The sequence below is a fragment of the Mus caroli genome, unplaced genomic scaffold, assembly GCF_978045245.1.
Source record: "Mus caroli unplaced genomic scaffold, Mus_caroli_1 scaffold_5, whole genome shotgun sequence".
NCBI classification, from domain to species: domain Eukaryota; kingdom Metazoa; phylum Chordata; class Mammalia; order Rodentia; family Muridae; genus Mus; species Mus caroli.
The window spans coordinates 34,776,088-34,791,299 of record NW_028227260.1 but is presented as its reverse complement, the minus strand read 5'-3'; the positions used below and the strand labels follow the sequence as shown (position 1 = coordinate 34,791,299).

General features: G+C 43.4%; 1 protein-coding gene and 1 pseudogene across 1 annotated transcript; one reads left to right on the top strand and one right to left on the bottom strand.

Annotated features, from left to right (window-relative positions):
- Positions 1 to 587: 587 nt before the first annotated feature.
- Tmsb15a (thymosin beta 15A) lies at positions 588 to 2,490 on the bottom strand. Its single transcript, XM_021154023.2, has 3 exons — positions 2,367 to 2,490; positions 1,464 to 1,568; positions 588 to 660 (listed from the first exon to the last, which is right to left on the bottom strand). The coding sequence occupies exons 2-3, from the start codon at positions 1,561 to 1,563 to the stop codon at positions 623 to 625; spliced, it is 138 nt and encodes a 45-aa protein (XP_021009682.1). The 5' UTR covers positions 1,564 to 1,568; positions 2,367 to 2,490; the 3' UTR covers positions 588 to 622.
- A 7,710-nt stretch (positions 2,491 to 10,200) lies between these two features.
- Positions 10,201 to 14,995, top strand: LOC147004541 (nuclear RNA export factor 2-like; annotated as a pseudogene).
- Positions 14,996 to 15,212: the final 217 nt, after the last annotated feature.

The following is a 15,212-nucleotide window of genomic DNA, read 5'->3' as shown; positions in this document are numbered from 1 at the left end:
GCTCCGACTTGAAAAAGACAGGGATGAGAATTCCTGGGGATGGATGGACATTGCTCACTATGGATAATAGGTGTGTTGGTTTGAATAGGAATGAGCCCCATAGGCTCATATACCTGAATGCTTTGACATTAGGGAGCAGCTCTACTTGACCTGGACTAGGAGGTATGATCTTGCCTGGAGTAGATGTGGCTTTGTTGAAGAAAGCGTGTCACTGGGTGTGGGCTTTGAGGTTTTAAATGCTCAAACCCAGGCCAAGGAAGCCCAGGCCAAGTTTCTCTCCCTCTCTCTCTCTGAATCTCTCTGTCTCTCTCCTTACCCCCCTCCTCCCCCTCCCCCCCCCCCTCCTCTGTGCCTGCAGATCTAGATACAGAATTCTCAGCTCCTCCTCTAGCACCATGTCTGCCTTCATGATGCCATGCTTCCAGACATCATGATAATGGACCGACCCTCTGAAACTGAAAACAAGTTTAACTGGGTACTTATTAACACTTAACTGTCAGGTATAGGTGAGAAGTTACCAGCAACTGTCATACATTTCTACAAACACACAGGTTTACAAAAACAAGCCCCAAACCAAGACTGCTTGCCAGTGTTGGCGTTTATTTGTTGGAAAAGATCCTCATTATGATCTTTTCACAAACTCCTTCTCTTGCTCGATGGCTAGGGAAAGAAAAATACAAAAAAAAAATATCATTAGAAGGAATGTTCTTTTCTTTTTTCTTATTTACTTATTTAGCTTTTCTTAATATTAAGTTCAGTTTCTTCTAAAAGATCTGCTTACTAAGTCTCGAAGGGCTGATTAACATGCCTTTTCATTTACAATGCAAAGGCACTAACCACATATCCTCATAGTGGAGGTGTGTGTGTGTGTTTGTGTGTGTTAGAATACTACATATATGTATATGAGTTAGATCTCTTCAGATGACTTCATTGAATTTTTGAGTTCTCAGTTAAAGCTGACAGGACAAAAACTGCCCCTCAGCTTTACAAGTACACTTTCACCTCCTCCAGGAGGCTGTCATTCTGAAGAGCAAACCTTGAGTCTGCAAAGCTTGACCACACTTAAGCATTAAACTTATTCTTTCACCTTATTTTGTAGTTATGTATAGAAGAAACCATAGTTTGCATAGTTTTCTATGGATAAAGCTATAGATTCAAACTGTTGCATCCTGGAAGATGTGTAATTAACATTTCTAATAAAATTTTTAAAATACTGGCCAAAATCGAGATTTATACAGTGCTACTTCCAAAATACCAAGATACCATCACTACTGGGACCTATCCTGTAAACCACTTCCATTATTCAAGAAAAAAAGGCACGTATTTGATATTTTAATTGCTACATTATAATGATTATCTAGCTACTACTTCCATCGAGGCAATTTTATTTGAACATTAGTTTATGAACTGACTATACCAACTTTCACCTCTGTTCACCTCCACTAGAAATTCCCACCACTTACTTTCCTTCGAGGGCAGAGTATTTTTTACTTCGGTGATGGTTTTCTTCAGTTTGGATTTATCGAATCTCTCCACTTCCGACAAGTCTGGTCTATCACCCATTTCGACTGAAAGAAAGACCCCAAAAGTAGTAAGTTGCCTACTAAAACTATGACCACATTGGGAATAAAAGTTTAAAAATTCATTTATTATGAATGAATACTTTGCATGCCATTTTTCAATAGAAAACCAACAGATCTTAGAAAGTCATGTTTTCAGGACAAGCCAGGGGACTCTGCTTGCTGCAGTGAACCCCAAGGGCACCAGCTGCCCCTATTCTCACTGCTCAGCTGGGCAGAGTGGAGCCCCAGAGCTAACCGCAATTAGAGGCCAGGAGCCAACCTGAGGGCATCTGGAAGGTTGATGGCACAAGGAGGGGCTGTGTGCACACTAGGCCCTGATGGCTGCCTACCAGCCATGGGGCAGGGGTGGGGTGGGAAGGGAGGGAAGCTTTGGCTGCCCTCTTTAACAAGTGAGCTAAGCTCAAAGCTGGGGAATCTGTGTTCCACATTTGTAACTGCAGTGGGGATTGGGGGAGGAGGTAAAGACATTTGTCTCCATTGTGCCATTTATAAATAACTTGTCACTGCCCAGCCTAAGGAACAGAGGGGTCACAAGCCAAACCTAGAAAGCCATTTCCCACTGCCTCAACTCTCCTTTCTGCCTTTGCAACTTCCTCAGAGCTGCCTATCCCCTTAGGCATCCCAAGATGGGACCCCCATGACTTCTCTCTCTGTGTCCCCAGAAAACCTCAAGGGGAAACAAAACTTCTGTGAACTGGGCTAGAAACCAGACTCGATTAGCCCTACCCACCTGGCTTGGCCCCATGGGGCCACACATTCTTACCTCGACACAGCAAGACTCACCTATCAGACTAACAGCTCCACCTATCAGACCAATAGCTCTGTCTTCAGTTAGCTTCAGGGCCAGACTGATGTTGCCCTTGCAGTACCTGCAAGTTTATAGGTGCCACAGAAGACCCCACCCAGAGCTCCGCCCATCACTCTGTGACTGGACAGATGGCTGTGACATCATACCTATGAGTCACGGGCCTCTCTGATTGGATGGCAATCCTTACTTGCCACATAACTGCCCCCCCCACCATGCTTTTAGCTTTATGGGTGCCTCGGTTCAACTTCAGAACCTCTGCTTATTTAGACTGTTTGATTATAAGAAATTCTTTATATAGTCTTTGCCTCCTTGTACAACAACAGGAAATCATTACCACCTAAGAAAAGACAAATATTCTAGCTGGGGAATCTGGATTCCACACATTTGTAACTGCAGGGGATGTGTGTGGAAAGGCATTTGTCTGGGTTGTGCCATTTACAAATAACTTGTCACTGCCCAGCCTAAGGAACAGAGGGGTCACAAGCCAAACCTAGAAAGCCATTTCCCACTGCCTCAACTCTCCTTTCTGCCTTTGCCACTTCCTCAGAGCTGTCTGTCCCCTTAGGCATCCCAAGATGGGACCCCATGACTTCTTGCATAGTGGTACATGCCTTTGATCCCAGTTGGGACAGAGAGACAGGCTGGCTTCTCTCTGAGAGTTAGTCTAGCCTGGTCATCATAGTGAGTTCCAGAATACCCAAAGTACATACTGAGACCCTGTCTTGAAAAAAAAAGAGAAAACACAGACCACAGACGGGGTAGGGGCAGAAAGGGAGGGAGAAAAAGGGTTGATGGGGAAGGAGGTAGGGTATGAGAGGGAGAGAGGAGAGAGACAAGGGAGGGAGGGAGGGAGGGAGGATAGGAGGGGGAGGGAGGAGCAAGGAGGGAGGAGGGAGAAGGGAGGGAGATAGGGGAGGGAGGATGAGAGGGAGGGGGAGGGAAAACTGAGGGAGGAGGAAGGGAGAAGTAAGGGAGGAGGGAGAAAGAGGGAGGGGGGAGGACTGAGGGAGGAGGAAGGGAGAAGTAAGGGAGGAGGGAGGAAGAGGGAGGGGGAGGAGGGAGGGAGGGGAGGGAAGAGGGAGGGAGGGAGGATGGAAGGGGGAGGGAGGAGCAAGGTGGAAGGAGGGAGAAGGGAGGGAGAAAGGGGAGGAGGGAGAAGGGAGGGAGATAGGGGAGGGAAGATGAGAGGGAGGGGGAGGGAGGACTGAGGGAAGAGGAAGGGAGAAGTAAGGGAGGAAGGAGGAAGAGGGAGGGGAGGGGGAGGGTAAGGAGGAAGGAAGGGGGGAGAAAGGGAGGAGGAGGAAGGGGGAAGGAGGGAGAGAGAGGGGAGAGAGGAAGGGAGAGGGTGGGGGAGGGAGGAGGGATGGGAGGAGGGAGAAGGGAGGGAGGGTGGGGGAGAGAGTGAGAGTGAGAGGGGGAGGGAGGGGGGAAAAGGGAGGGAGACAGAGAGGGGGGAAGGAGGAGGGAGGGAGGGGAAGGAAGGAAGATGGGAAGAGGGAGGTTGGGAGGGGAAAGGGAGGGAAGAGGGAGGGAGGGTGGAGGAGGAGGAAGACAGAGAAGGAGGATGGAAGGAGGGGAAGGGAGGAGGGAGGAAGGTGGGAAGGTGGGAAGAGAAAGGAGGAGAGAGAATATAGGCAAAAGGCCTGCTCCTCTTGCCACCTTTTGCCTGTTGAGACTTCTCTACTCTAAATGGAATAAAGATCATGGGCAGCCAATCCTTTTTCATTGGATCTGAGGCCTGCTCCACAGAAGCTAATATATGCCTGTTAGCCCCCACTGTAAAGATGGTCAAAAACCGGAGAGGCCACAGGTCCTGGGGAGGGAGGATTTACTATGATTGTTTTGCTAAAATGAAATTCAGTCAAGCTGCCTTCTAAGTATTCCTGTTTATACCTAAAGAATAATGCTGCTCCCGGTCTCTAGAAGAGAAACTTCTTTTTTACAGTGATCAGAGATTAATACAGAGATCCATATCAACCAAAGTGCTGAGAATAAGTGACTCTTAATCTCGGCTCTAAACATGACGTGTATAACACCCCTCTCCAAGGCCTGAGGAACACCATGGAGGTAGAAACAAGCCCCTTTATTCCCTAATCTGCCTCTTGTCAGAGGATTTTATCACAGCAACAGAAATCAAATGAGGGAAGCTGGTGGTAACATGCCTGAGTTGTTGGCATAATGACATGTACATGCCTGTAATCCCAGCAGTTAGGAGAGTGAGGGAAGAAGATTATCATTTTGAGATTAGTCTGCACTTCATGTCACTGTCTTAAAAACAACAAAACAAACAAGCAATAAATACATACATACATACATACATACATACATACATACATAAAAGGCCAGGCATGTGGCCCACATTAATCCTAGCACTTAGGAAACATAGGCAAGTAGGCAAGGGGAGTTGGGGAAATGAGAGGCCACCCTGGTCTAAACAGTGAGTTCCAGGACAGCATGGGCTACATAGTGAAATAGTGAAATACCTTCTCAAAAAATATTTAAAAGAAAAAAAAAAAGAAAGAAAATAGTACCATCCAGGCAAAAATCTCAATCTTCCTCTCCCTTTCTATGTGTGTGCATATGAGTGTGTGTGTTCTATGTGCACATGTGTGTGGATATGTTATACCCTACATGCAAAGAAGCCAAAAGAGGTGTCCTTCCCTATCACTCTGAAGACAGGAGCTCTCCAGAACCTGGAGCTATGCTGGCTACCTGCAAGCCCCAGTGGTACTTGTGTCTCCACTGCCTTCACACTGCACAGCACAGGAGCTACGGGAACGTGCATGGCCACACTCAATCTTTACATGGGTACCAGGATCTAAACTCAAAACTTTCCTGGTTAAACAGCAAGGACACTTACCAATGAGTCATCTCTCCAGCCCTCAGTTAACAAATCTGTTATAATAAATGTCCAGAAATGTTTCTGCATGTTCAGAGGTCTATATATTATGTAAAATTGAAATAATAAAAATATTGCTCAAATGTTATTTAAGCTGTAAAATTAATACAAGATAAACTTTTAATTTTATGAAGCAAATAATATATAAAGGAAAAACATTAATGAGTATTCTCTTAACAATATCAACAATTTTCTGCTTCTTCCACTCCCCCCCCTTCCCTGACACCTGTATTACTGTGTACAGGTACTCAAACACACAAACACATAAACACATAGAAAGAGAGAGAAAGGCTAAAATTATTGTTCATTTTATGGGGTAAAATTGGCTTAATTAAGGTTCTTTAAATAGAAATGGATATAGTTGTTCCAATAGATTTGTGTTGACCATTTACTTGTCTGAGCTCTCAATCCATTTCTAAAGAAAATAGATAAAAGGCACATCATGTTCTTTGATATTGACAATGTTCCTAAAAGGGTTTATAAGGAGTTGAGAAGATGGAGTACTGGGTAAATGTTTGAAACCTGAACTGGGATCCCTATCACCCACATTAGTGCTGAGTGTTTGGTACACACCAGTAACTCCTGCCTTAGCAGAACAATAACAGGTAGATTCCCCCAAGCTACCTGGCTAGCCAGTCTAGCCAAATCAGCAAGTCCCAGGTTGAGTGAGAGACTATGTCTCAAAAAGCATGATGATGACAGTTAAAGACAGCAGGGATAAGCTGGGCACTGGTAACTGCATGCCTTAAATCCCAGCACTCAAGAGCCAGAAGCAGGAGGATCTCTGAGTTCGAGTCTAGTCTGGTCTTCAGAGTGTGTTCCAGGGCAGCTAGGGATACACAGAGGGACCCTGTCTTAGAAAAACAAACAAAACAATCAGGAAGACAGACGGGTCTAAAGAGACGGCCCCACAGTTAAGAGCACTCATTCGTCTTATAGAGATCTTGGGTTCAATGCCTTAGGATCCTTCATCCTCCTCTGACTTCTGAGGGCACCAGGCACTTCTGAATCACTGCCAGAGAGACTTCCTGCACCTCACTAAACCATCACAGTTTGTGGGAGCAAAAAGCAGCGAGTGATGCTGTAATTAGTTTTGAGTTCCACAAAGTAATCACTGGACACAGCCAGGCAGAAGTTACAGGCCCCCCAGATCCTGAGAAGTCACTTTTGAAGGCCTCCAAAATGTAACAAAGCACCTTTTGTAGGCCTCTCTATCTAATGTAAAGAGCGACCTTTGCAGGGTTGCTAAATTTGACAAATAACCCCTGCGGGCCTCCGTCCATGGCTCCCTGAACATTCCATTGCTAGGGAACACGGGGAGTGTAAGAACTGAAAGTTACTGTTACCTTTCCTTTCCCCCGCCCTCAGCCTTCACCTCACGCCTTCCTGGAGAAAAGGCATTCACCCGCCATTACCCCTTGCCAATGCCCCTTGCCGACTTCCCAGATCTCTAAGGCTCCAGATCCACACCACACAGTGTGAGGACAGTGCATAAGACCGTGCTTGTCTCCTTGGGATGATAGCCTTGGGTGATTTGATGAAGCTTGAGGCAGAGATGACTCTGCTTCCTACTTTCCGCCCTCACGATATGGGAGCCCAGGTGCTGGGGGCCCAGACCTGTTCTTTTCTAGTCATATGAACCTAGTGAAACTAGAAAGATTTATCCTGGGAAACGTACCTCCCGTGTCTAGGGTCACAGTCACGGCCGGAGTCATGGTGGACCTGAGCTATTCCTCGGGCTTAAAGGAAAGGCTTGAGACATCTTGTTTTCTCCGGTCTGCCATTTAAAGCCAAGAGCTGTTTGTTCGCCATGGCGTCCGGGGGCTGGGGAGTGGTGGTGGCGCGGAGGTACGGGATAAGGTAGCGGGGTATGGAGTGGGGTGGGGTGCTGGCGGGTGATAAACTGAAAAATAACACTCATACTACAGTGGTAGAGGGGACACGGAAACCCACAGGCGCCTTTGAATCTTCACAGCTGCCATTCGGTGTCAATTTGTGGCTCAGATGACCATCTATTCTAAGATGTCACACATGCCTCATCTGTTTGAATGCTTGGGTTTCTGCCCCACTGTGCAGCATAATATATATATATACATATATATTCCTTTTTTTCAGTCTGTGGTATGTTATCTGGTATTCTTTGTTCCCTTTTAAATTTTCCAAACATTTAATCTTCTAAAACTATTTTGATGCAGTTCTCCTGCCTTTGTTTAAATGACTTAAACAAGTTTCTTTCATTTCATTATCCTATAATTTTGCCCCATTTCGTCCTGAATCCATCATTTAATTTATCTCTTCCTGTACCTTATTCTGACTCTTCTTGAAATTCTTTCCAAATCCCCTTTTATTTCCTCTTTCAGGTATATCTGCTGTTACTATGCTAACGTGGTTGTTTTTAATTTCTGATACTACATTTTTGACTTATCAGAAAATTCTTTGCATTTTGTGCATTTTACAATTGCTGGCTGAAGATTTCAGTCTGTTTTATTAACAATAATGCCATTTCAACGGATTTCATTCTTACTTTTTAATTGCTAGTTCATTTCTTTTTCAGGAAAGCATATATAATATGGTGTAGGCTTTATTTTGAAGTTGTCTCCTTCCAGGGGAGAGATTTTTGTTGTTTACTTGCTAAGTAGCAAGCAAGCATAGGAAAACCTCAGAACTGTCTGACCTAATTGCTGGGGTAGGGACTTCAGGGACCCTGAGTTGCCAGGTCTCTAAAAGCCCAGATCTTAAAACCACATGCACATAGCTCTTCCACCACCAGTATGGCCAGTGCAGTGATGTGGCTTAGGTGTCTGATGCAGGCACTCATATGGTGCAGATGGAAGTGACGCTCCACCACCAACAAACTAAAGCTGTGAATCTCCTAGATCTCATGGGTGTTTGATGAAACTATTGTTTTTCCCCTTGGAGGACTGGTGTATTCCAGTTAAGATGCACCTACCTAACTTAATTGATTTTGGTACCACTAGGACCTCCCAAATGCTCCCAAAGGGAGCATTTTTCCCAAGCCTTTCAAACACTAAGAGCTAAATCTGCAAAGTTTGCTTTGTTGGCTTTCCTTGGCATGCCCAAATTCTCTTTGCTGTTGCTGTGGTTAGCACTATGTTTCTGTAGACATTTAGCAACCTTTCACAGCTCCTCAGTGTCTTTCATGCTTCCTCATGAAACTGACTACTGCTCTTTTTAAAATGTGTGTGTGTGTGTGTGTGTGTGTACTTGTGTATGTGTTGCCTGTCTGTGAGCAACATATATAGGTGGTAATCCCCAATGCCAGTAGAAGGTATCCAGTACCCTGAAAATGAAGTTACAAGCAGCTATGAGCAGCATATTGGTGGTGGAAATTGAACTGGGATCTTTTATAAGAACAAATGTTCTTAGCTGCAGCCCATAGACTGCTGCTAATTTTTTTTAAAGACCCAAGGATTAAGGGCACTTTGCATTCTCATTTTCTCCCAGTTTTTGGCATAAAACAAACAAGAAAGCATTTTATAGCTGTAAACTTACATTGGTAAAAAATCTTTATATTTTGATGCAAAATTGAAGTTATATCTTCTTACATTAGTACAAAGTTTTATATATTGATACAGGTTTAAGGTTTTCATTGGTATAAATCTTTGTATATTGATAAAATTTAAAATTATTGTTGTTACCCTGGGATAGGCATTGTGCCTATACAACTCGTTTAAGAATAGAAGGTTTAGACCCAGTCATTTTAATAGCTGCTATTAAAAACTGTCTAGGATGGTTAAGTGGTACAAGTTAATAAATAGTAAAACTCATGGTCATATTAGATTCTAATTTAGTTAATTACACTAAAGTGTTTTCAAGGTTATTCAAATAATAAACAGTTTAAGATCAATGTTTAAAATTTAGTTATGCTAAATATAGATAGATGGTCCTCAAAAGCATCAGAGATCCACAAAGTATAGCATTTAAATTCATGTCATTATTGAAAGATCTTTTGATTATGAGACAGTACTGTGACAGTACCCCCATTGCACTTCAAAGAAGATATTTAGCATCAGTACCTCCATGTGGAGTTGCTTCAATTAGTGGTTTGGAGGACCTGTTGCTCTTGCCAAGGACCTCAGTTCAATTCTTGGCACTGACATGGTGGCTCACAACAGTCTGTATTTCCAATTCCAGGGTATCTGGCACCAAGGCCACCAGGCATGTATATGGTCAAAATGTATACTTGCAGGCAAAATGCATATATATTCTAACTCCTTGGTTTTGCTATAAAGATAATTCTGGCTTTGTAAATGAGGTTTGGCAAAGTTCTTTTCATTACCGTTTTTTTTTTTTTTTGGAATGTTTCCAGAAAAAAGGAGATAGTTACTCTGGTATGTAGAATTTGTCTGTGGACATCAGATTCAGAACATTTTTAATATATTTTTTGATTACTGCTAATTATATTTTCTAGTTTTTCTTGATAGGTTGTATATGTTCAGAAATTTATCTATTTCATCTAGGTATTCCAGTTCAGGGTATATCATCATTTATAATATTTTCTTATCTCTTCTGTATTTTGTATTTCTGTATTCTGTATTTCTAATGTCTCCTTTACATTTCTCTTCTTATTCAGTTAATTATTTGTCGGTTCATAGGTCTTTTTGCTCTGTTAGTCTAGCTAAATGTTTATCAGCAGTATTCTTTCAAAAAAACCTAACTCTTTAAGTTCATCTTCTACATTACTTTAAATTTTTACTTTTATTTGTACACTAATCTTTAATATTTTCTCTTACTGGCCTTACATTTGGTTTGTGATTGCTTTGGTTTTTTTTTTTTTTTTTGAAACTATGTTGAATGTAGTCCATAAGTGTGTGATTAAATTTGCATCTTTCCTCTTAGTTCCAGAACAAAACCATGCGAAATTTTCTCTCCAAGCAAAGGAAAGAGATATGAGTTATTTCCAAGAAGGTTCTGGAAAACAGAACCTGTATGATGACTTTCATCTGGACACATTTTTACCTCCACAACCCCAGGGCAATGATGGAAACATGCAGATAATGGATGCCTATGGAGACCCTCAATTACTATAGTAAGTAAGAGGCAAGCTGCACATACTATCCCTTGGGACTGTACAACTTTCTCACTCTGCAATTTTTCTCTTATTTCAATAAAAAATGAGCAGCGATTGAAGTCCTGCTTAGTGATGATTATCAATAAATTAAGACTAGTCTTTTTTTTATTATTATTATTTTTATTAGGTATTTTCTTCATTTACATTTGTGTGGCAATTCCAAATATTTATAAATAGCTCTTTCCATCAATTTCTCCACAGCAACTCTTATACCTTCGGAGTCAAAGAAGATCATGGTACTACTTATTCAGCATGCCAAGAGACAATTCTTTCTGATGAAGAGGTGAACAAAGCCATACTGGGTGAACTTGGGGAACTGATTCAAGATCATGGTGAGTGTAGCAATCGGTAAATAACCTACAAGGGAGGCAGGTCAGGTGCTGTTACTTTGATCACATCTAAGGATAGATTCAGAAAAAAGAATAAAAAGACAACAGGCTGGATATAAGAAGGTAAGTCCACAGGAGGAGGGCAAAGGTGGAAATTACTATAGAGGACATGGGGAAGCACCCCAGCAGTTATCTCATTGTGGTTCCAACTTAAGAGTTTTTGACAGCTCTGAAATCTTGCCAGACGACAGACAGGTAAGAAATAGTTTACAATCACCTGGAAGCTTATAAAAGTGACATAAATTTTGAAGAACTAGATTTTATTATTTAAAATATAAGCATTGAAACACACCCTGCCAGAAAAAGAAACTTGGGAAGGAGGGAGAGAGAAGTAAAGGAAAGAAAGAGAAAAATGCCAATTGTCAACACATAACAAGTCTTTTCAAAGACAGGGTCAGGATAAAATAGTCTATTGGATTTGTTGTCTTATTGTCGTGTTTGTTTTCTCTCCTATTCTTGTTTGTGCCCCCAGATTCTAAATGGAAGAAAGTACAACAAAATGTGGTTAATAAATTTACTCCTAAGTTATTGCAGTGTGGGCTTCACACCAGTTGATGTAAGAGATAAACACTGAACCCCAGTTTGTCCATGCTGGGGATAGGGAGAGTCCAGGGTCCCTGCAGGATGTTGGCCTCCAGCATCATTTCTATTGTCTCTATTCTTTATAGTTCCAGTACATCAGAAACAGTGCACAATTCTTTATTCAAAATGCCAAAACTGCTGTTGAATTGATGAATATGAACTACAAGATAAGTGACGAGGAGAACACAAAGGTTGGTGTTGATGGATTTTTTTTTCTTTACTACTTTTTGCATACATGGATCCTGGCCAGAGATGAGTCTGTCTCTGGGACAGGATGTCCTGATGTCTACCATACCCTCCCTTCACACAGATATCTATCTATGTGAATTCATCTAGTGAGTCTGCATCTGTACATTATAAGTTAACACCAGAACAAATGCACACCCTAAAGGTAAGGCAGACCCATGACACGCTGTTGTTGCTTCCCCACACCTCCCCTTTTTCCTCCAACTCAATGAAGTCCCTGTCACTAACACAGAGCCTCAGAGCTACTCTTTCCACATCTGTTTCTGCAGCTGAGTATGAAGAAGGGGTCTGCACTGGTATTGGTGTAGACAGACTTCTCTTTGCTAATTGTTTTCTGTCCACGTCCTGAAGACTTGATTGCTCATGGAGTTGACATGTTTCTGAACAGAAAAAGCTGCATGAGTGCCACCCTCCAAATCATCCAAGATGATTTCCCCGAGGTGAGGCCATAGATCCAATGATGGTATTTGGGTGGAGGTCCCAAAGGGACAGAGTACAGGGCAGCTTGTCTCTTAGAAAGTACACAATAATGATCATGTTAAATCTTACTCCCATAAGCTGTTGTCCTTGAACGTGAGCAACACCAAAATATACTGGCTAGATGGCCTGTCTAAAATACTAGAGAAAGCCCCTCACATCAAGACTCTCAACCTTTCAAAAAAAAATTGGTAAGCTGAGATTCGGGTTGCAGGTGGAAGGCAATGTGCACACTGATATGTGGCTGCAAGCGGAGAGAAAGTTGCCTGTGTGAGGATGGGAGCTGTAGATGCTAGGTTCTAGATCTATATGGCTTGGCCTGGAACACCTTTACCACTTCGCTCCCATTTTCCTCAGCTAAGAACAGTGTGGGAGTTGGAGAAGATGAAAGGGCTGAAGCTGGAACAGCTGTGGCTAGAAGGGAACCCATTGTGCAGCACCTTCCGAGACCGATCTTCCTATGTAAGGTACATACCTGCTGTGTAAGGTACATCTCTTTCCCCTCATGGATACCATAGACCCTGGTGGCCTGAGAGACTCTCTGTGGGAAGAGGCAGCCCTGGTCTTCTGGGAGGACCACAGGGCCTGATGTCTTCCCTGTCTCTGTACTCCGAGCTCTGCTCACAGGCTTCTTTGCGACTATCCTGTCTGCCCGCCCTCACTTAGCATGGGTTGTGTTGTGTTTCACTTGTGTGAGTTTTCAGCCTCCTCCAGAAAGCCCTCCTGAGCATCTCAACAGCACCAGGCCTCCTTCCCAACCCTGAGAGGGCCTTCCTTCCAATCTTGTTCCTGAATGGTCCCCTCATCTGTCCCAGGATGGTGTAGAGGTTGTCCTGCCCCAGCTGAGGGCTGAGGTCCTGGGTGATGCTGATATGGACATCACTTCCTCTAGACTACTGCTGGGATCTCTGTCTTCCTTTGGATTGGGGAACCTCTGCTCTCTATATCTGGGATCCAAAAGTGGGCCATGACTGGGGAGCTGAAGGCTTGCTTCCTGGAGCAGGAAGGGGAGGGAGAGGGCAGAAGAGGTTCAGGAGACAGAAGCCCCTGGCTTCCTAGAAACCTCCATTCCTCCTCCTGTCCCTCCCTCCTTATGGACCAACCTTCCTTGATCATCATCCTACCTAGCATATAAGAGGCGCCTTGGGTAGTCTGAAACAAGCAACTTGATTCCTTGGAGAAGAAGACCGACCCTGTAGAGGCACAGCTCTACAGAGTCTTCAGGAAAGAACAAAGTGGTCATAATAGATGTCATAGGCCTCCATCTATGCTGGGCTGAAGCCTCACCCATAACTTCTGCTCTGGACAATGGCTCTTGCCTCTAGTGATGCTCTTTATCCCCAGATCACTCAGAAAAATCTTAGGCCTGCATGTTCTGCCAGCCTCAGTACCATGCATGCTTTCATTCCTGCTTTGAGTCCCTGGGCTAGCCAGACAGGAATGAAGGAAAAGGCAGCAGTGGGGGAGCCCTTTTTCCCTGTGTTACACCATCCCACTGTCCCAAGCTAGACAGAATATCTCCTATTCCCTTTGCTTTGTTCCTTCTGCCTCTTTTGCCTTTACTCTCCTATGTCTCTCTCATATTTCCTTCACTGTCCACCCCTTACCATCCATTTCTGGCACCATCTACAATAATTCTCCTGTTACCTCCTTCTTGCTCCTGGGCCATGTCTCCCTCAACTCCTTTTCTCATCATTCCAAAGAATCCTGGACACCCAGCAAGATGACAGAGCCCTGAGGTCCTGTCTTATGCCCTGCTCCTCTAAAATCCTTCTCTGGAGAGTGAACACGAGGAGGGAGTCAGGGAGAGGAGGAAGTCCTGGAGACTGGGCTCCCAGTTGGCTTCTTGGGGCCAGTGCAGTGTGGGTGGGAGCTACCCAGGAATGGGAAGCAGGTAAGGAGAGGGAGGATAACAAGAGGGAGACCCACAGACAAGAGGATCATTACTAGGTCTTCAACTGTCAGTCACTTCTTATGGCTTTTTTTTTTCCACAGTGCGATTCTGAACTTTTTTCTGGAGTTGTCACACTTAGTAAGGTCCTGCTTTCGTTGTTCCACTTCTTTAAATACAAGACCTTCATCCCTGCTCCCAAGCCCTTTGTTTCTTGCTAGAAAACATGTGTGTCTCAGACTATTATCCATTTAATGCCATGGATTCTTAAAAGAAACAAAAAAAAATGAATCTTCTCCTTGAGGGAAAATATCCCATAAGCACAGAAAGAAAGGAGGAGGAGGATCTTGCAGGCGTCCACTGTAATCTCACAGCCCATGGAATTTCCTGGGCCATATCACACCTGGCTCTTATTCTTGTTCCGAAGCCCTCTTTAGTTCCTTGAGCATCCTATGCCATGTCCCTCATCTGTGCCCCTAACATCTTTCTTCCTGCAGGATGGCAGGAAATTATCCCTGACAATCAACAGTAATGTCTTGGAAAGACTAAAACCACGCAAGGTGAGGTGTGACTATCAAGATTCAAGAAGTTGCACAAGAGTTTTTTTCAACCTAACTCGTTTAAAAGTATCTTCTATTTCAGGAAAGCTATAAAGGATCTGAGAGTCTGAAGAACATGCTCATGCAATTTATGCTTCAGTGAGTTGCCTTGAAAGCATGAGAAAAATAGAAGGCTGGAGTGGGCTGGGCTCTCACTGCCTAAGTTTACATGTAAGAATTTTCGGGTATCATTTGGGACTTGTATCAGACATAGCCTTTTGGTGCACTTCCCACAGGTACTATTTGATCTACGACTACGGTGATCACCATGGCCAACTTAGTGCCTAACATGCAGATGCCTGTTTCTCCCTGGCCATCACTTTCAACTCTGATAAGGAAGACCCTTGCTTCTGCTTCCCAAGTGCTGGGATTAAAGGCGTGCACCATCACTGCCCAGTGTATATTCTCAATATGCAGAAAAATCACTGAATTATACACCTTAAAGTAGTAAATTATAGGTTATGGCTATTATCTTATTTTAAAATCACTGAGGAATTTTTTTATTTTTTTAATTTCCATTTGTTATTTTCTTGATCTTCTCTTTTAATGGCTAAGGATTAAAGTCCATTGTTCTTAGGCATGACCCTGTGTTTTTTGCTTTGAATCCTGGGCATAAGTGGTGACAAACACTGTGAGTTCTACGAGG

Bases quoted from the DNA above. Each gene is read 5' to 3' on its own strand.
- Tmsb15a (XM_021154023.2), bottom strand. From the start codon at position 1,563: ATGGGTGATAGACCAGACTTGTCGGAAGTGGAGAGATTCGATAAATCC. The intron at 661-1,463 runs GTAAGTGGTGGG...TTCTTTCCCTAG, and splicing joins TACTCTGCCCTCGAAGGAAA to CCATCGAGCAAGAGAAGGAG.